Source organism: Coenobita brevimanus, chromosome 8 (assembly GCF_032717465.1).
Source record: "Coenobita brevimanus isolate Jiangsu-jjx chromosome 8, ASM3271746v2, whole genome shotgun sequence".
In the NCBI taxonomy this organism is placed as follows: Eukaryota; Metazoa; Arthropoda; class Malacostraca; order Decapoda; family Coenobitidae; genus Coenobita; species Coenobita brevimanus.
The window spans coordinates 5,522,289-5,549,821 of record NC_136961.1 but is presented as its reverse complement, the minus strand read 5'-3'; the positions used below and the strand labels follow the sequence as shown (position 1 = coordinate 5,549,821).

The window sequence follows — 27,533 nt, the reverse complement described above, 5'->3', positions numbered from 1 at the left end:
TTCCCAACTCGGACATTAACTCATATCACCTAGTCCCAGTGGCCTGTTTTCCCACAATCCGTCCATCCACCTACACACCCACCCATCAACGCACATACCCACAACCTTACTCAATACAGAATGTCTCAAAAGTAGGACGACACAAACCCGTCTCTTGCCTTGTCCTACTATTAGCTCCACAACCCACCCCACTTTTAAACAATGCACGAACCCCACTCCACCCCACTTAACCAGCCCAACATCCCTTTCCCCTCCCTCTCCCCCACCCACTCCACCTAATCCGCCTGTGAAACAACCAGCCTACACTAACCAATCCACTCACCCAGTCACCAACCGACCAACCCGCATACCATGCTCCACAAGTCAGATGACTCTCAATGCAACACACACACACACACATAGGCGGGGTGGATTTCCCTACACGAAAGATGAGTCTCACCGCTTAACTCAGTCTGTAGGTAGAAAATAGTACCTGGTAGTCTTTACAGGGAGTTTGCCAGGCCGTAGATAAGGGGCTTCATTCCGGCTACAGACACATGATTTTATGCTATACGAGTAAATAACGTGCTCGAGCTAAACAGGGAATTTTTCCTTTGGCTGACGAAGGAGTTTAATCCCAGGATAACGTCTCGTCGGACATAATGAAAGATGGGTTTTATTCTGGGTAACGCCAGTTGACTTTGTCAAATAATTTGGCAGGCCGCGTAACTTCTGTTAAATGCCTTATGTTCGCATTGTTTTCTCTCTCTGGTGGTTGGCACCTAGTGATTTTTGGTAAACTCATGAGTATTTTTCTCATTAACTGGATATCTCTCTCTGGACAGAGAGGCAAATTACTTTCTTAAGCACAGTTTTTTGTTAAACCAACAGCATTTACCTCCTAATTCATTACTTTAACGAAAGCAATCCTAAAAAAAAAATTTCACAAAGCAATACAAGTTCTAGTGACTGATGGAAGAAATATTCACACTGCGGCCTGTTTTCAATGGATCACAGAAATCCAGGGTTTCTCATCCCTTGCATTTCCCTGCGCCAGTCTGCCTCCAACTCATTATTCCAAAATTCACAGGCGCCCACCATACACGCTCTCTCTCTCTCTCTCTCTCTCTCTCTCTCTCTCTCTCTCTCTCTCTCTCTCTCTTGTTAACAAATGAATGTTTCGAACTTGTTCACTCTGTGTTCGCTGGTTCAAACCTATAGGAAGTCTTGGAGTGGAACCAAATATATATATTTGTCACTTGCTTGGCTCTATACGAGAAACAAGTTATTAAATAATCATTATGATGTATTCGTATTATCAGAGTCAAACCTTCAAATTAAATATTACTATTGCTTTATCCATTAGTACAAGCCCAAAGCTGAAGGGATATTTTTCGACAGATATGCATCGAAGGCAACTTCTGTGCTCGTGAATGCGATGCTGCCACATACACGGGTTGGCTGGACGAGGGTGGCTAAGAACTCCTGTCCGCAATAGTACTTAGAAGCTTACGGTATATGTATCGTTTAATGTAATTTATCAGTTGCACTGATCAAGACGTGATAACTTTAATTCTTTGTGGCTGGATTGAAGCAGCCGCTATGTTGGCGATGACGTCAGTATTCATACTGCAGACGACGCTCTGATACATCACACAATAGTTTACCAGTAACAGCAATAATAGTTGTACCTACATGGCCACCGTAGATCCAAACTACCCCCTTTATGTATGTTGTGAAGGAATACTTTTCATGGTGTAAATGGGTGGTACCTGTTAGGTAAGTTAATTGTGGTGAAATCGACTAGAAGTACCTTACAGGTACAGTACACCATTCCCGAGCGGTGCTCCCACCTCATGAGGTGGAAAGTGTTTGATGTATGGCATACAGTATCAGTTGTGTGAGTTTATCATGGTATTTTGCTCGTGAATATTTAATATTTGACCTCATCATTAGTAGTTTTCTGAAAGAACAGTTTCAGTGAGTGACTGATTGTAGCCTAAAGTACCTTCAGGAGAGTGCGACGAAATACCGAATCGGCGGTCATTTACCAAATCAATACCGAATCGGTTGTAGATTTTATCACCATATAGTTTCAGACTCACCTAATTATCTGAAATCAGGTCCAATTTTTGTATTGAATTCTACTTAAAAAAAAAAAATCAGGATTCACAGCGAAAGCACGCTAAACTTAGCGAGTTTCTCCTTTAGTTCAACATACCAGCTTGCCTTGGCAGACTTTTGCTTTGTATAAATATTAATTTAACATATAAATGCATTTATTTGCACTTTAAATCAGTATTTGTGCAAAACAGAAGTCTGGCAAGGCGTGTTGGCAATGTCAAGTTTACGCGCTAACTTTAGCACGTTTTCGCTCTGAATCCTAATCTATTAACAGTTAAATTAAGCATAGTTTTTTTTTTTTTTTTTTTTTTTTACCGAATTTCAGATAATTAGGTGTGTATGAACCTATATGGTGAAGAATATAATATTTTCACAGTAACGACTGCACCCAGCACTGGGAACTTCCGACAAGCAGCGAGCCACACTGCTTTCGGTTATTATGGATGGTACACGGAGGAAGAATTTCCCTGGTGTGCTTTTGTCTGTGCACTTACACATTGGAATGAAACATTGGCAATTATTCCTCTTGTCATTAGGCATTCTTAGAGGTCAGATTTAAGCAGAATGTATACAGGCTAAACGTAAACAAAGTAGACTAGGCTGCCTCAGTGTGAGTAGTGACGTCACGACCAATCAGAGGCAGTTTTAGAGTCACATGATTTTTCAGCTAATTTATCTATTATTTTTTCATGTTTCTGCACATTTTTCTTTTTGGAAATAATGGTTGACTGTTATTTTCTGCGTATTTTTTACCCATACATGTATCTTACTTCATAAAAATTTTGACGGGAAACTCGTCTATTTGACGTGAATGGACCGAACTGAACCACAATGAGCCCAGCCGGATGTGACTAACCTTGTATAAAGCCTAACTGTTCTGAACTCACAAAACTGAGTCTGAATGCATGTGAGGGACCTGAATGCACCTTAACCCGTCCATGTTGGTGACGATTATACTGATCATGAACATGCACTTACCATATCAAATGTTTTCTTCTTTCTTAGGACTTCATGATAACACCGGATTTCTAGTAGCAGCAATTTCGTTCCCTAATCGCCTCCAGTGCATAATAATTGCATAACTAAAAAGCACTCAGAGAGTTCATACCTCCGTAAATTCCATTGCCGTTAAAAAGGATCCGGATCCGGATTCGTGGATATAGGATCCCAATCCGCTCCGGATCAGCCCCCAAATTTAATAATTTCTTTCTTGGTCCATGGCTCACCTTTCCACAAATTTCATTGAAATTCATTGAGAACTTTCGGAGATATTGTGCGATTTACTCCGGATCCGGGTCCCGATCCGGGCCAAAATCGAGTCATTTATTCATTGACTCATGGTTGACATTTCCAAGAAATTTCATCAGAATCCTTTCATGGCTTTTTGAGTAACCCAGCTAACATACAGACAGACAAACAAGATGTGTTTGCAGTAGCCGAGGCATTATTCTTTACCACCTCTGACATACCCATACTGCACCCAAAGTGGAAGGTTTAACGTCTTGCATGAGCCTAATTGGACCTAAGTGAGTAGACTGTAGCACCAGTCGAACAGGGCAGTACTCCCGAGGTTGATGGCAAGCTGGTGACAGGGAGAGCTGGAGCTCCCGTTTCACCAGCCCTCAGGACTTGATCCTGACCATCTCCCTTTTCTGAACATTTTCAGTGCATTCATTTACACAGAGAGTAGGCCAGCATGCTCTCATGATACCTCTACCTTCAACTGTCTACACCACACTACATGCGCATAACATATCACACCTTCCATTCACATCTTTAGTAATGGCCGCTGCAATCTCACAATCAAATGAGGTGGTATCTCGGATTGCCACCACCGGCAGGGTAGGGCTGGAGGCACAGGGTCCTCCCGGTCGCTATCAAGCGACTGTGCCAGCAGCGACTGTTGCTATTTCCGGGAATGCTCGTCGGCGAAGAGGTGACGGTGCGGCCTTATTCTTTACCAACATCCGTGGCCTTACCACAAATTTAAACTCAGTTCATTTTTTCCTTCAGTCCATATCCCCTTTGGCCCTTTTCCTCACAGAACCACAAATCTCACCCTCTACCGATATATCTCCATTTTGTTTTCCCGGTTACCATCTCCTTACAAACTTTCGAAACAAGGGCGGCACCTGTTGTTATATCAAATCCCAATATGCAGTTGACACTATTTTAAACTTCACTTCATCCAGTTTTGATTACTCATTATATAAATTAAATTGCCAAAACATTACCAAATATATCTGTGTAGTTTATTGTTCCCCCAATGCTTCTTCGGAACCCAGTGTATTTGATTCCATATCCACTCTGTTGAGTAACCTTGACCTTGCCCTTGGCAATGAAATTACCATTTTGGGTGATTTTAACATACACAATGTTGAATGGTTATTGCATTCTGCCCGGACTGACGACGCTGGTCTAGAATGCGAGCTGTTTGCGGAATCGTTTAATCTCACCCAGTTGGTAAAGCAACCAACCAGAATACCTGATAATCCTGACCATAATGCCCATCTCTTGGATTTATTCTTGACAAATAATCCAGATCAATACAGGATAGAGGTACTGTCACCACTTGGATCCTCTGACCACAATCTCATCAAAGCCTCATTAGTTAACCCTCCTACACCTCCCCATTCCGAACTTGTCAGGGTGACCCGATGGCACTTTGACAGGGCAGACTGGGATGGATTTAGAAATTATCTTGCTGATGTTCCATGGCAGTCTTTCTTCTCTAGTGATCCCAATTCTACCCAGTCCTACATTTGTGACTTAATACTAGCTGGTATGGATTTATTCATACCAAGTCAACAATTCACTAAAAGATCAAACTCTCCAAAATGGTTTGATGGCAATTGTGCCAGAGCAACAGCCCAAAAGTCATTAGCATATAACTCTTACTTAAAATCAAAAACACCTGAATCACTCTCCCAATTTAAAATTGCTAGAAATCATGCAAAAGCTGTATTAAATCTATCTAAATCAAACTTTCTTCAAAAGCAAGCATCAAAACTACTTAACAACCCTAATGACAATAGAATATTCTGGTCAACTCTTAATTCTTTCAATAATAACTTTAACAAGTCATCTTCCATTCCCCCACTAAAATCTTCAGATGGCAATATTACAAATGACCCACGTGGGAAAGCAGATATCTTTGCTAGTACCTTTGCAAGAAACTCCACCATAGATGATACCAGCCAGAATGTCTCAGTACTGGAACTTGATTCTCCCGAAATTGCCCCACTTAAAATACATACAAGATTTGTAAAATCCATCCTAGACAATTTACCTACCAACAAAGCTCCAGGTCCAGATGGAATTCCGCTAATTGTTTTGAAAAAGTGTTCCCCTGAACTTGCCTCTGTCCTAGCTAAATTATTCAGACTATGCATACGTACTTCTTTATTCCCAAATTCATGGAAAGAAGCCAATATCCACCCAGTTCCGAAGGAAGGAAGTTCGTCTGACCCCTCCAATTACAAACCAATAGCTATCACATCTTCTCTTGGTAAGGTATTTGAAACTTTAATTAATAAGCATATTGTTAAACATCTTGAATCCAACAACTTAATTAATGATAGACAATACGGTTTTCGCCACGAAAGATCCACCATTGACATACTCAATCTCTTAACTCATACCATCCATCAATCAATTGATCTTTTTGGAGAAACTCATGCAGTAGCTCTTGATATCTCTAAAGCTTTCGACAGAGTATGGCACCGTTCCCTGCTGTCCAAACTCCCTTGCTATGGACTAACGTCTTTTGTTCCTTTGATTTCTTCTTATCTTAGTGACAGGAAAATAAGAGTAAAAGTAGATGATGTATATTCGAGTTTCCACTCAATTAATGCCGGCGTGCCGCAGGGATCAGTTCTGGCGCCAACCCTATTTCTGGTTCATATTAATGATCTCTTATCTGTCACTCACAATCCCATTCACTCATATGCAGATGACTCAACACTACATAGTTCATTCACACTCAGACATCCATTTACAAAGTCTAATATCTCTACCTCTCAACTCAATACAGCCATCTCCATAAATCATGATCTATCTACAATCAGTGAATGGGGACAAAACAACCTTGTCTCTTTTAATGCTAGTAAAACTAAATATATACAGTTTACTAATAGACAGATATTGCCAGATTCGTACATTACCTTCAGTGCTACTAATATTCCCATCTCCAAAAGTATTGAAATTCTTGGTGTCTCACTTAACAGTGCCCTCAGCTGGACCTCTCATGTCAGATCACTTGCTAAAACCACCTCAAAGAAACTTGGATTATTGTACAGAGTCCGTAACTTCTTCGCCGATGAGCAGTTAGCTATAATTTATAAGAGTCATGTGCGCTCTCAGCTTGAATATTGCTCACCCTTGTGGAATGGTTGTGGAGAGGTTGCATTAAGACAACTAGACAAAATTCAGAATAAAGCTGTTAGAATCATTAACAACCCTGCCATTACATATAAACTACCTCCCCTGCAAGTAAGAAGGAATGTTGCCTCCCTTGCATTATTTTACAGATATTTTTTTGGCAAATGCTCAGACGAAGTTGCGTCCATGGTGCCACCTCTCCATGCCTTCCCTTGTGCTACACGGGCATCTGGTAGCGCTCATGACTGGAATGTCACTCAACCATATTGCAGAACTTCTGCCTATCAGAATTCTTTCATTCCCCGAACTGCATCTCTCTGGAACTCTCTTCCCCAGAGTTGTTTTCCTCCAAATTTCAACCTACAACTGTTCAAGTCTAACTGTTACAGATATTTTATGAACAGAGGACACCAGTAATCTGGTGTATGGATTATTTTTTTTCTCCATTTGTTTTTCCTTCCTCCGTTCTGTTATTAAAAAAAAAAAAAAAAAAAAAAAACTGAATCTGAATGATCTTAAAATGGTTTGAAATGATTTAACTAAGCAAGTTTTCATGTGATGAGACTGAATAGGTCTGAAATGGAGCTGATGAACCTGCCTAGACATAACTGGCTCAGAGTTTCCTGAATGAACCTGACGATATGACTGTGCAGGACTAGGTGTGAAGGATCAAAAGTGACCTTACCGTAATATAACTGAATGGGCCTAACTGGTACTGAATGAATTAAATGGATATGCATTGTCTTAAACAGATACCAAATCACCTGACAGAGCCGAAATGGATTTTGATGGGACACAATGAACTTAAAGTGACATTAATAAACCTAATTGGACTTAGCTGGTCGTGAACGGCTCTAAATGGAGCTGAGTCGAATAGGATGTGAATGATATGACTGATCATTAAATTACTTGAGCTAGAAATTGCTCAGAAAGAGCAGCTTTCCGTCGTTGCCACTACCATTAAAAAGGATCCGGATCCGGATTGGTGGATATAGAATCCGGATCTGGCCCCCCCCCCAAACACAGTATAATTAGTTCTTTCTTTGTCCATGGCTCACCATTCCACAAAATTTCATTGATATTCATTGAGGACTTTTGGAGATGATGTGCGGGATACTGCGGTTCCGGATCCGGCCCAGGGCCCATGGCCCACCATTCCACAAAATTTCATCAAAATCCGCTCATAACTTTTTGAGTAATCCTGCTAACAGACAGGCAGACAAACGGACAAACAAACCAACCTGGGATAAAACATAAGGTAACCTCCTTGGCGCAGGTAATAAACCTAACTGTCTCTGAGCAGTCTGACCTTGGTGGATTAAAACTAACCTGAAAGATATAACTACCCATCTTTTAGTTTCAAAAATATAATAAGGATGTCACCACCACATAGGGCTTAACCCTTCACTCTGAGTACATCATAGATATTTTATTGGTGCTGTCTTCAGGCAATTTCATACAACTTGGGGGAGACAGCCAAGGGTCCTTCTTATGTTCAATTAAATAATCTAGTAGTTGCTATTTAAAGTGAAAAATACTTCATCTTAGTGAAGGGCTAACTAGTGTTTGGATATTCATAATCAATAACTGCTTTTAAGGAATCAGAGGAAGACTTTAAGCGGAGAGCCTTCACTGGGCACTCCGGCACTATTCCTGACTGCTGGACGGCGAGGCACGGGCTAGTACAGGCGCAGTTTGCCGCGGTGTGTGACAAGACCACGCAGAAGAAGGTGATGTCATGGGACTTCAGGTGAGGTCATGTCTAGCGGTTCCTTGGGTTCGGTTAGGGTAGGTCAGATTTATTTAACTGGCGTACGTTATCATTCCCATTTTCGGAAGAAATGCAATATTCTTCCCCATGATGGCTTTCTCCGACATAAATGTAGCCAGTTCCCTGCCATAACTTGGATTATTATTATTATTATTTTTTTTTACTTGAACCATGGAAAGATTATGCACTCCACTTGCCATTGTTTTTGTTTCTTTTTCCCTTCAGAAAAAAAAAAAAAAAACTACGTATAATATTTACTTTGTGTGGAAGGAAAAGGCGACAAAGGAAGACGCTGCATTCTCCTTTCCTGGGCCTTTATGTACAAACAAATTTTAGTCCCAGCAAGGGATTGATCATATATGTGCATAAATGTCAGGTGATTTTATATTCCTGAAATTGACTTATGCTCAGAGGTATGGTAGATAATTGGTTTTTACCAATAAAACAGCGGAATATGACGAGACCATGCAGATGAAAGTGATATCATGGGACTTTAGAAGAGGTCAGAGTGAAGGATGATTAGGGTGAAGTTAGGTTATGCTACATTAACCCCTTCAGTCCCATGGCGTATTTATAATTTTCTTACCCCCTAACGACTAATTGAACTTATGAAAGCCCTCAAACTGTGAAGGGGTTAATGAGCGCTGTATCTAACTCCTGAAGTTTGGTAAATCTCCTCAAAGGCGAGTATAAGTATTAAATGGTATCACTAATAGAATACGAAATATGTCATCGACGCAACTTGGTTATATCGGATGTTATGTATGCAATAGAAGTGATAATGTGTATGATATGAAAATGTAATTGACGATGTTGACTGCCTGTTGTGATTATTATGTTAAAGATGATGGATACGATGAGGAGAGTGATAATAACAATGACCATGATTACGACGCTGTTGTTGATGTGACAATAATAATAATAATAATAATAATAATAATAATAATTATAACCTGTGGCCCCCCCCAAGCTGGGAAATCACACCTGCCGCGAGCCGATACATATCTAGCGCTGCTCGGAATATGAACTTGACCTACTTTCACCAATTTCAAGTCGTAGGAGATTTTCATCCCTACTACACACCTGTAAAAATTTTTGATGATATCTTGAGCGGTTGCGAAGTTATCGTGCTAACACACACACACACACACACACACACACACACACACACACACACACACACACACACACACACACACACACACACACACACACACAGATTGAAAACAATACCAGCTTTGCTATCGCTGCTGCTGCTGCTAATAATAATAATAATAATAAAGATAACAAAAATAATTATTGATTCTACTGGATATGTTTATGTGAAGGTACAGAACGTGGTGAATGTTTTTGGCGTATCAGATAGAGCCAGGATTCCGGGGGCTTGAATGGTGAGTGAATGGAAGAGTGGCCTATTGGACTGGGCAACTTTGGGTTGTCTGGACGTTGCTACTCCTCACCTTTCCCTAGGGTGGGAAAGGAGGGCCGGATGATGATGATGATGATGATGATGATGATGATGATGATGATGATGATGATGATGATGATGATGATGATGATGATGATGATGATGATGATGATGATGATGATGATAATAATAATAATAATAATAATAATAATAATAACAATAATGATAATAATGTTCTCCCACAGTACAACGGGGCAGTGTCATTTGTATTTGGCGCAAGAGAAGGTGTACACCAGCATGGTTTCCATTGCATTCCAGCGTAACTCGCCCTACCTTGAGCCCACCAATAACATGTGAGGGTATCAGCACACACACACACACACACACACACACACACACACACACACACACACACACACACACACACACACACACACACACACACACACACACACACACACACACACACACACACACACACACACACACACACACACACACACACTTATACCAATGGCATGCAAGTCTTTGCGAGTATGATTAAAGACGTATAACTCCACTCCTTTGATAAGCACAGATAGAAACACACACATGCATACGGACATACAAATGCATACTGAGATAAACATGAGTACACGTACATACCTGCTGTACACGTAGACACACACACATATGAAACATAGCTTGATATCAGGAATGGCATGTGTGAGTATATTCAAGACTGTTCAGCAGGGAACAAAAGTTCTAATATTTCACCTTTCCTACGTCTCACTATTGTTTACTATTTGGCTGTCTGTTTGTCTATCAATCAATCTATCTACCTATCTACTGCCAGACACTCTAATTCTGTAAGGGATAGCCACATCAAATCATCTTCATGTCTCTCTGTTCCTCGTCATTTGGCCACCCCCCTCCAACTCACACCCCCATCTCTTATAAATCTCTCAACTCTATCCCACCATATCAACCTTAGTCTCCCTCCGCCTAACTCATTTACACTCCTCTTGTCGGTCTCTCATTCTTAAGTCTATCCACATGGCCAAACCATCTATCTAGCACTTACAGTCACATTAACATCAACACCACAACACTCCTTTACTTTCTCATTTGCCCGTCAGGCCCTCTACGTAACTACACAGGCTCCTCTCGGATATGTCATTTTCAATTCTCTCAGTACTGACTTGTGTCCTTTCAACAGGGTCCAAGCTCCGCTTACATATTATAGATTAGGGATCACAGTACTGCCATGCAACGACTTTTTTTTTTTTTTGCCTCAGTGCTTACTTCCCTATTCCTTATAACTTCTTTCAATGAATCAGCAACCTTTCTACCCTGTTCTGTCCTTTCAAGCACTTCATCCTCTTAACTTTATCTTTCCGCACTACACTACCTTAGTACTTCAATGTACTATCCACTTCCACACCATCCAACCTCATGTACATCATGCTGTGAGACCATAACTTCACCTTTATCTACATTCACCTTAAGCGTCCATTTCCTACATACACTCCCATTTTATTCACCAAACTTTGTAGCGCATATTTATCATTATTTAGTAACCCAGTATTCTCAGCAAGCAACAGCGCAGGAAGATTCCACACCCTACTTTCTGTCACTGGAGACACTGAAATATCCAATTCCCTGCCTAGTATCTCTTTCATAACTCTATCTATATGCTAACTGAGCAGCCACAGAGACATGACACACACCTGCATCAATTCAACACTCAGATCGAACAACTCACTTAATTTACTGTTCAAGCCCTAACGCCATCATACATACAAACCATAGCATTCAGCAATATCCCATCGCCGTCATCTATCCTTAAGGCCTTCCACGTCCCCTGTCTACCCATTCTGTCATATGATTTCTCCACATCCATGAAGGCAGCATACAACATCTCTCTCTTCTGTATATGCTTTTCCACTAAACATCTTTGAACGAATATTTTATTCCAGTGGCCTCTTCCCTTCCCAAAATCATTTTTCTTCTCCAACTAATTCCCCGATTATTTCCCATACTCGATAAGCTTTTTACGATATTTTTTTTTCTAGTACTCTGTGAAGACAGATATACCTATGACTACCACATACACTTCTTTTTCCCCTTTTCCTTCGTATAGTGCACTGGTTCTCAAACTGGGAGCCATGGCCCTCAAGGGGGCCGCGGCAGGATTTTAGGAGGGCAATGGGGGGCTAGTGTAAGTAGTAAACCAGAGTGTGTTTGCCTTACACTCCGGTGAGGGCGACCACGTGTTTAATTTTTTTTGTGTGTGTGAGGAAGAAGGAACCAAAGGTCGCGAGCCCGCAAAATTGTTCCATCCAAGAGAAAAACAAAATACAAGAGAGAGCCAAATTCAAGATCCGATCATTTCGAGATGCCTGGACACACTGCGTTTGAAAGACTGGAGATCATAGGAAGCAGGAAGTACAGACAGAGGGGGAAAGTTCCAAAGTTGACCTGTTGCATAAATGAAAGACTGGGAGTAACGGTTAACTCTTGCATTAGAGTTGGACAGAAAAGGGATGAGAGTTTGCTGCTAGACGGGTGCTACGCGCCGTCATAGAGGAGGAGGAATGCAAACAGACAGCTCAGAGGAGCAGTGACCATTGAAGTAGCGATAGAAAGGAGATAAAGATGCAACAGTGCGGCGAAGAGACATAGGTTGAAGGGAGTCAGTAAGAGGAGGAGAGTTAATGAGATGAAAAGCCTTTGACTCCACCCTATTGAGAAGAGCTGTATGTGGGGAGCCTCCCCACACGTGAGAGTTGTACTCCACACAAGGGCAGATAAAACCCCTGTACTGAGTCAACAATTGTGCTGGGGTAAAGAAGGAACGGAGTCGGCTTAGCTCACCCAATTTCTTGGAGGCAGATTTTACAAGAGATGTAATATGATCTTTCCAAGATAAGTCCCGGGTAAATGAAACCCCAAGCATGTTCAAGGATGATGCAGGATTAAGCTGAATATTATTAAACATTAGTGGGTGTACCTGTGGAAGATTTTGTAGGGTTGATAGATGTAAAAATTGAGTCTTTGATGCATTAAAAACAACCAGATTATTTTTACCCCAGTCAGAGATACGAGCCAAGTCAGACATTAGGCGTGCCATAGCCTCATCCCTTGTTTGTTGAAGTAACTGCTGAGATGGACGTTGCGGGAGCCGAATGGAAAAGTGAAGGGTTGAGTCATCAGCGTATGAGTGGATATGGTTAGATGTACAGTTTAGAAGGTCATTGATGAATAAAAGGAAGAGAGTTGGTGATAGGACAGAGCCCTGAGGAACACCACTGTAAATAGATCTAGGGGAAGAACGATGGCCGTCTACAACAGCGGCTATAGAACTACTAGAAAGGAAGCTAGAGATTAAGGCACAGATAGAAGGATCAAAACCGTAAGAGGGCAGTGTGGAAATTAAAGAGTTATGCCAGACTCGATTGAAAGCCTTTGAGATGTCAAGTGCAATGGTAAAGCTTTCGCCAATGTCCCGAAAGGAGGATGACCTGGAGTCTGAAAGGTAGGTGAGAAGATCGCCAGTGGAGCGTCCCTGACGGAACCCATACTGACGATCAGAAAGAAGGTTGTGATAGGAAAGAGGCTTTGAAATTTTTCTATTAAGTATTGACTCGAAAACTTTTGAGATACAGGATGTTAAAGCGATTGGACGATAGTTAGAGGGTTGGTTATGGTCACTCTTTTTGGGACTGGCTGAATGAAAGCAAACTTCCAGCAAGAAGGAAAGGTACAAGTTGACAGACAAAGGCGAAAGAGTTTGCCTAGGCAGGGTGTAAGCACACAGGCACAGTTCTTGAGAACAACAGAAGGGACCCCATCAGGCCCATACGCCTTAGCCTGCCGCCTTGTTCCCTCTCACTTCAGCATATAGTTGCTACGTTTCGACACTGATGGACCAATGAACAGGGAAGATAAAACATGGCTAAATGGCAACACTCTCTATGAAATATGCAGGACTGAACTTTCAAGAAAACCATATATTAAGTCCTATTTGCCTCTATAGAAGAGATTCTTCCAGCAAACTTACGACTGCGTACAGGGTGCAAGTGTGTCTCCCTTGCTGCTTGTTGTAACCTCCCTCTCGACCACTACACCAGTTTGCGCTCACAGATATAAATTTGTTAGAAATATCTACTGCTTTCTGTACAGTATTTTGTTGTTACTTAGAGATATTAAATTAATATTAGCATTGTGTACCTGATATTCACATGTTTTTTCTACCTCTCTACCTGTAGACAAATATAAATATAATTTTATAGCTTATATGTTCCTCCACTTTGCCTTCCGAGCTCACTAGTGGTTTCCTTAACACACCTCTACCTTTGATATAGCTCTCACATATGCTCTTTATAAACTATTTTCTATTCATTTTCTCATTTATTCATTTTATTTTATCATTGGCCCAGCACCCAGGAAAAAAAATGATTTAAAACATTTGATGACATTCAACTAATTCACTTTCACCAAACGATCCGAATTAAAATCAATGCTGAAAAAAATCACCTTGTAAAATTGATTTTAAATCAAATGGCTTTCACCAAACCCAATTTCAAAGCAGATTTAGCAGCACTGACTTGAAATTTATGACAAACAATGTGAAATTGTAATGCTGGGTAGAGTCGGCTAAAAATTTAAAACAGAATTTATGTTTTGCTACTTTCTTATAATTATCGATGTTTTTCAATGATTACGCAGTCATATGTGGTATTTTATGTTTCTTTTGTTGTGTCTGACACCTTTTTGTCTATAACTTGCATGAACATTTACTGTTTACTACCAAAATGTCTGAAAGTGTGAAAATTATATAGTAATTATTAAACATGATTGTTCAAAGTGTAGTGCTGCATTTGGCAATTGCACACGATATGCACATTGTTTTCTTACAGTGTTACCATGATTTAACATAATCTTTGCGTCAGTAAAGGCGATGACTATCAGAGGGCAATATTGTGAACAGAGTATGTGAGCTTTGGAGAGAACTAAAACTTTTTCTGGAAATGAAAGGGAGGGATAATCTATTAAGTCTTTTGAACCGAGCGTTTTGGGAGTCAGGCCTTGCAAACTTGCCGACATCCAAACAGGCTGAATCTCAAGCTACAAGACAAGGAAAGAAACATATTTCCCCTCATGGACTGAATGCGTGAGTTTCTTGCTAAACTTAAGAACCGGCAAAGGAAAGTCTATTTATCTGTTGTCAGACACCGTAATGCCGAAAGAGCTGGCCACAAACAAGTCGCCTCCATGTCGCCCTGTCACCCGCCATTTCACTGCTCTCCCACTAGCTCACACACCCCTTTCTCATATTCCTCTCTACTCCATCCCTTCACCTCATCCTCGGCCTCCCGCTCCCTCTCTTCCCCCTCCACCTCACTCACATACACTCTCCTTGCTAGTCTCTAGCACTCCATTCTCTCCACATGGTCAAACAGTCTAAGTGTATTTCTCCTAACGCTTTCTGTCACATCCACATAGTCACCACAAAGCTCCTTCACGTCCTCATTAGTCACTCTTTCCCCCCACGTAACTCCGCATGCACTTCTAAGATAACTCATTTCCACTGCCTTCACCCTTGACTTGTGCCCTTCCATCAAGATTCAAGCTTCATTTCCATAAGTTAGGGTTGGCATCACAATACTATCACGCTGCGACATTTTTACTTCCATTCTCACTTCCCAATTTCTTATCACTGCATTCAAAGAACCAGCACCTTTTCTCCCTTGTTGTACCCTTTGAACCACTTCCTCCACCAAACTTCCATCCCTACTCATCACATTATCCAAGTGCTTACATGCACTCACATTTTCCATTTCATCATCCAACCTCACTGTACATTCAGTGACTTCATTTCTCTCATAGACCATAACTTTACTCTTCCATGGAATCACCTTTAGAGTTCGTTTTAAAACACTCTCCCAGACACATTCTCGAAGCCTTGCAGTTCCCCTTCGTCTTTATTAACCATACAGGATCATCTGTAAACAATAGTACACGAAGTTTCCAAGAAAACTGAGTGCAGAAAATGTTGTCATATTTGAGAATTATTCCACTGTTCTTGAAGAGATTGAAGAGGATCACCTGCTTGACCCATAACTCAAAAGTGAAATAAATGAGCACCTGAAATCCTTGGAGTGTGCGCCCAAAAGATCAATCTATCTATCTATTGCCTGACGCCTCAATCCCGTACGGGGTGGCCACAAACAAATCGCCTCCACGTCGCCCTGTCCCCCGCCATTTCACTGCCCTGCTCCCAACTCACACCCCCTTCTCCCAAAATTCAAGGAGAAATAAGAGAAATTGGTGAGGATTCCTTTCTCTGACATTCTTGATGATGTTCAGGATGAATACTTTGACCTTAAGAATGATTCTGCTGCCAAAGACTTTTATGAAGAAAAATATCTGACTGTGTTCTGGGGCTCCTTGTATCAGTCAAATCCAAAACTTAAGGAAATCGCACTAAGAGTCGTCTTGCCAATTTCCACATATTTATGCGAATCTGGTTTCTCCACTCATTTGCACATAAATTAACCCGCCGAGTGTAGGAACTGTACTTGTACGGCAGTGTCAACGTCTGTGGACAGTGCCGGAGCCGTACGTGTACAGAACAATAGTGTCCTTGGCTCGAATAGCGTAGTTACTGATGAAGAAAACGAAGATCTCCTCCCTCAACTAAATGGGTGTCGGCGGCGGCCGATAAAGTTTATAGGGGTTACTCTGAAGTTTTCAGCAGTCTGCTCAGGGAGAACCGACCTCAAAATCGACCTAAATGGCTTCTGTGAGTACTTTTATGGTTGTTTTCCATGTTTTCTCATAATTTCTAACCTATCTAGCAAAAAAAAAAAAAAAAGGTCGAAAATTGGCCGGCACCACGGCTCCATGAGGGTCCAAAGTCTGCTGGCACATGACGGGTTAAAGCCGAAATCGGTTGGATGTGGACCCAAATCCGAGATGTGCGTTATCAGTAAAGCAAATATTGTCATCCATCCCATTGATATGTAACAAATATGCATTCTGACTGATGGTTGTAAGCATTAATATAAACGGAAAGCACCAAAGTTTTTTATCATCATTATTTTGTGAGGGGCTTGAGTGAAAACTGAAAGGGGGCCACGAGGATGTTAAGATCCCCACAAGTGGGGAATGAAGAGGAAAAATCTGAGAGACACTGATATAGCTGAACAATCATACTTGAGTCCCAATCAAGGACGCTGCCTTCCTCACAGGCCAATCTACTGTATACATCTTCCATATTTATTCCGTTATTAAGTCTCCCTCTTATTTCATCATTTTATCTCACACTCATTCACTTCCATTGGCTTTCCCTATTTTGACTTTATTTATTGCTTCCAATATTTCAGTTCTACTTATCTCTTTCTTCTAACTCGCCTCTCTTCTCCAAGCCACTGATATTTACACTCTTTTCTCTAGATCCAACAATTCATTAAAGTGTTCTCTCCATCTGCTAACTTTTTCTCCCGTCTCAATCAGTATTCAACCATTTTCACTTTAAAACTTCTCAACTGCTTCCCTTATCACCCTGTCTTACCTTCTTGGCTTCCAACACATTTTCTTGTATTCCCTTCATTTTGCTCTCAGATTTCGTTCAAACTTTTCATTTTCTCGTGTCTTACTCTCTCATCCTAGTCTTCTCACCTCTCTCCCGTGCTCTACATATAACTCTCTCTCCCCATTCTCCACAACGTCCTTAGTTATATTATCATCCTTATATGCCTTCTCTGCCACAGCTCGCATCACAGCATTCCATCATGCTGTTCCTTGCACCTCTTAATATCTCCTCATCCTCACACATACTACCTCACATACTGCACAGAACTCTTTTGTGAATATCTTTTACATGCCTTACACCTCCTCCAGGGACCAGAACAGCTCAGTAGTAGAGTTCGCGCTTCACAACCGTAGGGTTGGCAGTTCGAGCCTTCGCCGGGGTAACGTATATCTGGTGAGGGATGTAGCGGTCCCTCCTAAGATCTCTCCTTGCCCTGCAGAGCTATATGGTCCATTGGTCCTAGCACGGGGGATTCACCCTCCACCTTTTTTTGTCTACTCAACATATTAACTACCCAGTCGCTCCTCTGCTTCTCTCTTATATTACGCCATCTTGCCATCTTCCTGCAGCCTTTCTGTTCTTGCAGGAAATGCTTCCTCCTACCTTTCTTTTCTTTTCACCACCCAACGTTTTTGCTGGTTGACATATATAAGCCAAAGCAGTCGGTGTGTTCCTCTGGCTACAGATGATACTCGTTTATAAGATGCGTAATGCAGAAAATGTTACATGTCCTTAGTATGAAGTAGACGCAATGAAATAGTGTGTGTATATATATATATATATATATATGTGTGTGTGTGTGTGTGTGTGTGTGTGTGTGTGTGTGTGTGTGTTTATGTATTTGTATGTGTATAGATATGTAGACAGATAGGTATTGACAACTACATAATTATGTTCACAATCATACACTGGGTTCAGGTCCTAGTTATAAGTTACCATCATAGTTACCATCATTTTTTTGTTCTGCCCTGCAATTAAGTTCAAAGTAAATTACAAAAGATTTGCCTATCAAAGTTCCATTGCTACTTGTTGTAATATTTTGCCAGTTAGCTCACCTTACAATACCAAGTGTATGGACAAGTTGTAATGCTTCGGAACTCATTCCAAAAAACGGGAAGGACTGTACCATTACTTTCCACATACTGTAATTATCTTTCCTTGTTCTTGTGGGCAAAACTGTTTTTTAACGAGACCTACTGAATTAGGGCTCACGGCTGAATGTGATCTCTCTCTCTCTCTCTCACTCTCTCTCCCCATTCACACACACTTTCATATCCCTTCAGACTCACTCGTCGTTTTTCTCCCATTTCATTTTCTTTCTTCTCCATTCCTCTACCCCTGTCTGTCACACATCCTCTCCTGCTGCCAACTTCTCACGCTCCTATCGCTTCTTTTCTCTGCCTGTCCCTTATTCATCCTTCCTGTCATTCTTCTAAATTCGCCCTCTCTCATATTCACTCCCCCTCGCACACTTACTTCCTCCCTTCCCCCACAGCATCCAGCATCTACTTGATACGGGCATCTTGAGTCAGTGGTTAAATAATGAGCTGGGTAACACCTCAGAGTGCCTGAAGCCTCCGACAGCAGACCGAAGCCAGGCCACACAGCCACTGTCTCTAGGGGCCTTCATGGGACCTGTTTTTATGGTGTTGACAGGTGAGTGAGAGAGAGAGAGAGAGAGAGAGAGAGAGAGAAAGTTATATTCGTCTATACCAAGACAGGAAGGCAGAATTACACAGATAAGACGAAGAGAGAGAGAGAAATTCTTATAAACACATGCTCTATTCCGAGTGTATCTGTATTTCATATTATTTTGTAAAGAGTTAAAGATTTGTGCGTGTGTATGAGTGTGTTTAAGAGAGAGAGAGAGAGAGAGAGAGAGAGAGAGAGAGAGAGATGGAGGGGGAGAGAGAGAGAATCTCACAAACATACGTTCTGAATATACTGGTCTTTTATATGATTCTTTCTATTGAGTTGAAGGTTGGTGATTGGTTCGTTAAGTGTGTGTGTGTGTGTGTGTGTGTGTGTGTGTGTGTGTGTGTGTGTGTGTGTGTGTGTGTGTGTGTGTGTGTGTGTGTGTGTGTGTGTGTGAATTTAGGTTAATATACATAAAGTTTGAAGCATTTGGCCTACCCAAAGGTTATAGAAAAGCCTGCTGTAATAAATATATGTTCATGTATTCATGCATGGACACAATGCTTTTAAAAGAATGAAGGTGGAAAGGAGAGGGTAAGTTAAAATCCCGATGAATATTTCAGACTTGTCTCCACATCAACCTAACGTAAGCTATTCTGGCCTATTATAACCTAACACTAAGTCCGACAAGCTTGGACTGATATATCCAGCACAGGTTAGGTCATGACGAGCAGGGATGATTTGGGCTCAGAATGGCAGCATGGTCCATTTTTTGACATTTTGCATTTTATTATAAGGCTTGAAATTAAGAATGGATAACCAAACTCACACTGACTTCTTTTCTTAAAAATTTCACAGAAATGTAGCCCATGTCTGACCAGTCCACTTAATTTCTAATTACATTAAGATAATTAAAGTGCGACCTAACTATTTCATATCCCCAAAGTTTTAAAAATCTGATTTACAAAAGTAATGGGCCTGACCACACTATAGCCTACTCATTTATAATGATAAAACCATATACCTCTTCAGGTTGGTTGGTGGCTTTGGTGGTTCTGATGCTTGAGTGTATGATCAGCGCTCACACCTCTGCCAAGTGACCCAAGAACAGTCACACCAGTCCCACGGCCACAGATTGACGCACCCCTTCTACGTTCGTCGTTATACCTTCACACATACTATATCTCAGTGCCTCAACCATACACAATTATTCTATACTGCTTCTCATACAACAATACCCCACAATCACACACATTTCGCCACAAGGATACATGCCACACAACACTACTATATATATCTCAGATCACAGTAAAACAGGCATATTCTTCAGAAGAAAACCACACCTCATTTCTACACCACACCTCAGTGCCTCAGTGCCACACCACACTTGACTACCTCACCACACCTCAGTGCCACATCATTCCTCAATGCCACACCACACATTGATGCTATAACATCCCCCACTAAATGAAACACGCCTCAGGCCACATTGACACACACACTTGAAACCATAAACCCGCACATAAAATTTCCATCACTAAATTTCAACTTCACATCTCCACACATCACCACCAAAATTCAAAGTACAATTTTCACACCTCGGGCTATCATACACCATCATGTCAAGGCCCTACATCTCTCTATTCCATCCTTACACCTTTCGACCACAACCCCATATCACAACTTCCACATCCCCTGCCATACAACCATACCTCTAAAACACACAGTATATTACCACAACCCCACAGTCATACTTTAATATAACAGCACACTCCGACAGATCACGTCTTAAAACCACTCCTTACACTCTTCTGCCTTCATATAATACTACATCCTTACACCACACTTAGTACACACCAACACCACCCCTCTCAATCCCGTAGACCATCATACAACACCACAGTCTTATACCAGACTTACACTACATCCTAGCAAAACACCTCTCACACCCCTGGAGCTGCTTACAACACCACACCCTTACACCGTATAGTAACACCGCACCTCAGAATCACACCCCTCACACCCCTATTCCTTCATGAAGCTCCACTCAATCTCACCACGTAACACCACGCTTTTCTAACACACCTTAGCACCATATTGCCATGTCTCGAAGGGTTTCGCTGATGCTATATATATATATATATATATATATATATATATATATATATATATATCTATATATATATATATATATATATATATATATATATATATATATATATATATCAACCCCAACAACAAACAGTAACACTACATCTCAGCACTACACGACACTCCTCACACAACACATCCCTACTTACTTCACTTACTGTTTACTGCACCCCCTCCCCCGTCCCAACCATCAAAACGCACTCTTTCCTGCCTCATTCTTACATCACAGAGTAACACCACAACATGAAGGACACAACCGCAGAGCCAGATCAGTAATTACTGGCTAATCTTGCCCTGCTCTCACTTTCTCTTCCAGGTTAAGATAGTGTAGACTATGATTTCCTCTCATTCTTTCCTATAAAATTTTCATGACTGCTCTTCTATGCTCAGTGGTAGTGCTCCTTCTCACAGTTTCCTACCAGCTTCAGCTGGAGGGTGTGGTGGGTGCGGGGGTGGGAGTAACCTCGCTGCCTTGCTATCCTTGTGTTCAATTCGTTATAGTTGTGTTTGTTATAATGTATTGTATAACAAAAACAGCCTGGGAAGGACCAGTAGGTCTGTTGTTGTTTGCTTTCTTTTCACTCCCTTGTACACTTAACAAACACAACCCTTACATGTCATACTCAGTCCCAGAAGACAAGATAAAAATAGGAATTAACCACTGGAGCCGATGCCGTACTATTTCTCTTAATCAAGGCAGCACCGCACGATTTTCTTGGGCGATGTTAATCTCTCTAGCACTGAAGGAATAAACTTAGGCTTTATCTATCACGTCAAACCCGAAAAGTTTATTCCAGTCCGAATAAAATCGTCTGAAGGAAGATATTCTCTGTTGACATTAACCAGACGTAGATTTTCCATCTCTCCATCTTGAATGCTGAGATGTAGCAAGAGATTAACACTATGAGATGGTGCTGGTCACGAAGAAGTACGGTATCATAGAGAGGATGTACAACCATAGCCTAGTATTGCCTTACTCTGCCACTAAGCTGCGGGAAATAAGAGTGCAAAAAATATCTCCGCCAATTTCAAGTTAATGAAATATCGCTTAATATTATAAACACAGCCTCTTAGTGATTGTATTACCCAACTGACTCCGATGACCGATTTACTTTACTATATTGTTCATATATCAATACGATTTTATTTAATCAGGATAGACCTTTCGTACCGGGGTGGTTAGACATAACTTTCATTAAATCCTTCTCTGCTAGAGGGCTCACCTAAGCTGAATAAAACTCTGCACATAGCATGAACGAAATATAAGAAAAATGTCATCATAGTTATGGAATTAAAATACGGAAGGACTCTTGAACATAGAAATAGAAGTACATCCAGATTAACAAGATATTTGGTTTGTTGGCTCAAAAGATTATTTTCGTTTTCTTTTAGGTAAATATATAATTCTTAATAAAATATCTATTCAGTTCTTTTCACTGCAATAAAGGATTTCCTAGCACACGTTTAGTACCTCGTTTTAATGTCGACAAATTATTTTCTCAATCCCTTGTCGAACCGTTGCTATAATTTTATTGTTTTTAGAAACGATGCACCGATATAATACCTAATTTGTGTCGCTATTGTTGTCGTGGAGAGAGAGAGAGAGAGAGAGAGAGAGAGAGACATACACACACACACACACACAGGCAGAGACGGAGAGACAGAAACATTATATATATATATATATATATATATATATATATATGTGTGTGTGTGTGTGTGTGTGTGTGTGTGTACTATACATATATATATATATATATATATATATATATATATATATATATATATATATATATATATATATATATATATATATATATATATATATATATATATATATGTACTGTATATTCTGTTAGGGAAAGTAAAATGGGTGAATGTATGTGAACTGAAGTGTAAGGCAATGACGAAGAGTGAATGAACGGGTGGAAAAGTGTGGGTGAAAGTAAACATGAGAGTCCATGAATAAGAAAGAGTATGTGCGTGTAAAATGGGTTTAGAGAAAGGATGAAGTGTGGGTAGTAGTAGTGTTAGGGACTGGATGGAGTGTGGATATCAGTGAGAGGGAGAGGTGGAGTTGTGGGTAACAGTAGTGTTGGGACAGGATGGAGTGTAGATTGCAGTAGTTGTGAAGAAGTTGGTGGAGTGTGGGTAGCAGTAGTGTTAGGAACAAGGTGGAATGTGAGTAGCAGTAGTGTTAGCGACACGTGGAGTGTGAGTAACAAGTAACAGTAGTGTTAAGGGCAGGGGGGAATGTGGGTAACAGTAGTGTTAGGGACAGGGGGGAATGTGGGTAACAGTAGCGTTTGGGACAGAGGGAAATGTGGGCAACAGTAGTGTTAGGGACAGAGGGAAATGTGGGCAACAATAGTGTTTGGGACGGGGGGGGGGGAATGTGGGTAACAGTAGTGTTAGGGACAGGATCGTGTGTACGTAATAGTACAGGGATGTGGAGTCTTGCAAGTCTAGGCGGAAATGTGTGTTGATATGACCCGATACCTAGTCAGCAATGCATACGTTTAATAGCAAATAAGTATATTTCTTACTATACTCTTTTTATCTTAACGAGGCATAACACTGTCAACTCTTCATGCTGATGCTGAACTATGCTAAAAGATTAGCATTAAAAACTTGTGTTCATCACGAAATAGTTGTATGGGAAGGAGGTAGAGCCGAAACATTGTCTTTTTCTCTCAGTGATGTACGCGAAATATGCCAAAATGGTACGAAATCTGGTAAAAGTTTGGATAAAAAATACTATACTGTATCTGTCCAAAACACTGTTGCAAAAATAAGTGGCCAAGTCTACAGTAAAATCCTTTATAACAATTGGTTGCAGTTTTTGAGGAAGGTGGCAGAGTGAGGCAGGGTGTGGCAGGGTGAGGTGGGTATGGCAGGATTAGGCAGAGTGTGGTAGGATAAGGCAGAGTGTGGTAGAGTGAGGTGGGGTGTGGCACGATGAAGCAGGGTGTGACAGGGTGAGAGAGTGTGTAGCAAGATGTGACGAGGGAGGTAGGGGGTGGCAGGATGTGGTAGGGAGTGGCAGTGTGAGATAGGGTGTGGCAGTGTGAGACTGTGTGTAGCAAGGTGTGACGAACGAGGTAGGCTGTGGCAGGATGTGATAGTAGAGTGTGGCAGTGTGAGGTAGGGTGTGGTAGGGTGTTACAAGATGTGGCAGGCTGAGGTAGGGTGTGTAGAGCGATGCAGGGTGTGCAGAGAGATGCAGGGCGTAGCAGGACGAGGTAGGGTGTGGCAGGATGTGGCAGAGTGAGGTAGGGTGTGGCAACGTGAGGCAGAATGTGTCAGAGTGGTAGGGTAAGAAAGGATGTGACAGAGTGAGATGGCTTGTGACAGAATGAAGCAGAGTGTGCCAGGGTGAGGCAGAGTGTGACAGGATAGTGTAGTGTCTGGCAGGGTGTGGCAAGGTGAGAAAGGGCGTGGCAGGGTGAGGCAGCGTGTGGTAGAGTGAGGCAGAGTGTGACATGGTGAGGAAGGACTCGGTAAGGTGAGGTAGGATGTGGCAGAGTAAAGCAGAGTGTGGCAGTTTCAGGTGGGGTGTGGGAGGGTGAGGTAGGGTGTGGCAGTGTGGCACATTGAGGTGGGGTGTGGGAGGGTGAGGTAGGGTGTGGCAGTGTAGCAGATTGGGGTGGGGTGTGGGAGGGTGAGGTAGGGCGTGGCAGTGCGGCAAATTGAGATGGGGTGTGAGAGAGTTTGGCAGGATGTGGCAGGGTAGACAGATAGGTGTTGCATGGTATAGCAGGATTGGGTAGGGCAGGGTAGTGTGTGGCAGGGTGGGGTAGGGTGTGGCAGGCCGTGGCAAGATGCGGCAGGGTGTGGCAGGTTAAGATGAGGCATAACAGGGTGTGGCAGGATGAGGTGGGGTGTTACAGGGTAAGACAGGGGTGGTAATTTGAGGTACTGTGTGAGAGAATGTGGCAGGGTGGGTAAGGGTGAATCAGGGAGTGACAGAGTGAGGCAGGGTGTGGCAAGGGGAGGTAGGGTGTGGCGAGGTGAAGTAGAGAGTGGCAGGAAGAGGTAACATGCGGAAGGGTGCGGCAGAGAAAGGCAGGGTGTGGCTGGGTTAGGCGGGGTATGGCAGAGTGAAGAAGGATTAGGCAGAGTGGAGTAGGGTCGGGCAGAGTGGTGTAGGGTGTGTCAGGGTGAGGTATGGGTGGAATAGTGAGGTATGATGTAGCAGGAAGAGATAGGCTGTGGGAGGGCGACGTAGGGTTTGGCAGAGTAAGGCAGGGATTGGCAGGTTGAGGTAGGGTGTGGCAGGATGTGGTAAAGTGACGTAGGGTGTGGCAGGATGAGGCAGGGTATGGCAGGGTGTGAGAGGGTGAGGTAGGGTTTGGCAGGGTGAGGTAGGGTGTGACATGTTGAGGTAGGATGTGGCAGGGTGAGGTAGGGTGTAGCAGGTTGAGCGATGGTGTGGCAGGATGAGGAAAGGTGAGGTAGGGTGTGTCAGGTTGAGGTAGGATGTGGCAGGGTGAGTTAGAGTGTGGTAGGGTGAACTAAAGTGTGGCAGAGTGTAGCAGGATCAGGTAAGATATGACGGTGATATAGGGCATGGCAGGGTGAGGTAGGGTGTGGCAATGTGAGGCAGGGTGCGGAAAGGTGTGGTAGCGTAAAGCAGGGTTAGGTAGGGTAAGGCAGGGTAAGGCAGTATTGCATTGTTATCCCTTAACAACGATGACATTGTATCTACTAGTTACCTATAGTTCATTCATTTTAACTAGGCAGAGATTTTCGTCCTTTTATAGCTAATTTCACGTACATCATTGACGGAATAACAACGTTACGGCTCTACATCCTTACCACAACACTTCTTTGTGGCTAGCACCTTTTTCCTGTGGTAAACATTCTAGATGGAGAGAGGTAAATGTACGGCAAGTTAAAGTGAACAGACTGTAGATGCGAACAGATTGGGGTAAAGAGGATTTTGTCCAAGGATCTTCCGGCCGCCTGAATATTGAACCTGGGATGTGTACGTTGTCATTCGAGTGTGCTACCGATTACACCACTGCCACCACCAACAGTGTGTGTTTGTAATCCCTTCAGTGGTAGAGGTTACACCTTAACTGAATAAAATCGCCTGGTGGTAGTTGGAATAAAATGCATAGGGCGATGTTCTGAGTGGCTTTGGATATTTCGTAACATATTATATAGATATCCTCAGAAAGGCATTCTGGGGTACGCTAGTTTCAGAATATCTCTTTAAGCAAATTCCTGTCTGACTATTAATTCATATATATATTTACTTAAATAGATGACACTTACAGTTAATGCAGAGGAAGTGAAGTTGAAGCACGTGCTGACACCTTTCATCAGTCCATCCCCCACCCCACCGTGTAACATGTCGCCACCCCACCATGTAATTAGACCATAATTATTGAGCCACTGACACAAGGGGCCGCCTCATAACGAATTGATCACTTCCTTACTATGTCGACTTTTTAACGCCTTCACTATGAGAATGCCTTTCTTTTTCTGTCTCACATATGATTATATTCATCTCTGATTAGACTTTTCGAACTGCAGACGATAGATATAGTCTTCTTTAACCTCCTTCCCTACTACCGAAACACAACAATATCTCAGGTTCCTGTAATTCACTCTGTTGAATAAAATCGTCTGGCGTTAAATGCAATAAAATACTGGAGTTGTCCCACGATCAGGGGTGGCCTTTGGTTCCTTCTTCCTTGTGTAAAGAAAATATTAGTACTCAGCCTGCTATAGTTCTTCTATCTGAATTTTAAAATGCTCTAAACCATAGGTGATGGTTCAAATTCTCAAGCAATACTGGACTTCAAAACGTGTTAGCTATAGAGTAAAACCTAAGATTTGTTCACGCATTTTTGTGAAGTGCATTAGATCTAACGGTTAAAGCGTCAGATTGTCATATCTATGTCCGCATTAGTTGGAATAAAATGCTAAACAAGATATGACAATGAACGGGTTAAATTCGGCGTATTTTAAATGACAAGAGTTCGTAACCCCTTTTCAGCTTAGGTGATGGCCATGTGTAGTCAGACTGAAGGATAAAACTGACTACTAACAAAGGAAAGTCACTCCTGCCTCATCATCTCGTTACTAAGGATCATCTACTGTAATGCCATGCTCTCACGACTTGTGTTCAAAATGTGAGAGTGGCCCATTTCCATCATATGAAAACAAATCAGCTTCTGTGAATCCATTCCACCTGACCGGCCTAACCAAATACACTATGAACATTGCAACTGTCACACGGAATGTTCGCGTTGCATACTTACCATTTCATTAAGATAATACTTTCACTTGGAGGATGTCATATTAGGTTTTCACACTATTGTATTTCCTCAGTGTCTTTTCTACTTCTCATCATTTTATTAAATCTTGCACCATTCCTTTATAATTATCTTCACCAATTCACTTGAGACATACAAATTTTTTTTTGTTCATAGTCCAATACCCACACGTGCCCTTTTCATGATTTTAATTAGGCCTTTCAAAGGGTTTAATGGGAT

The 27,533-nt window shown here is 41.8% G+C and overlaps 1 protein-coding gene across 1 annotated transcript in view; it reads left to right on the top strand.

The window, feature by feature from the left end:
• The window catches only part of LOC145406304 (putative glutamate receptor), a 39,806-nt gene extending 19,830 nt beyond the window's left edge, over positions 1-19,976 (top strand). Inside the window, exons 7-10 of the mRNA XM_080277468.1 lie at positions 8,082-8,233; positions 9,908-10,015; positions 18,737-18,897; positions 19,909-19,976. Of these exons, the coding sequence (XP_080133594.1) occupies positions 8,082-8,233; positions 9,908-10,015; positions 18,737-18,897; positions 19,909-19,976 (489 nt within the window). The remainder of the gene's footprint in view (positions 1-8,081; positions 8,234-9,907; positions 10,016-18,736; positions 18,898-19,908) is intronic.
• The last annotated feature ends 7,557 nt before the right edge of the window (positions 19,977-27,533 follow it).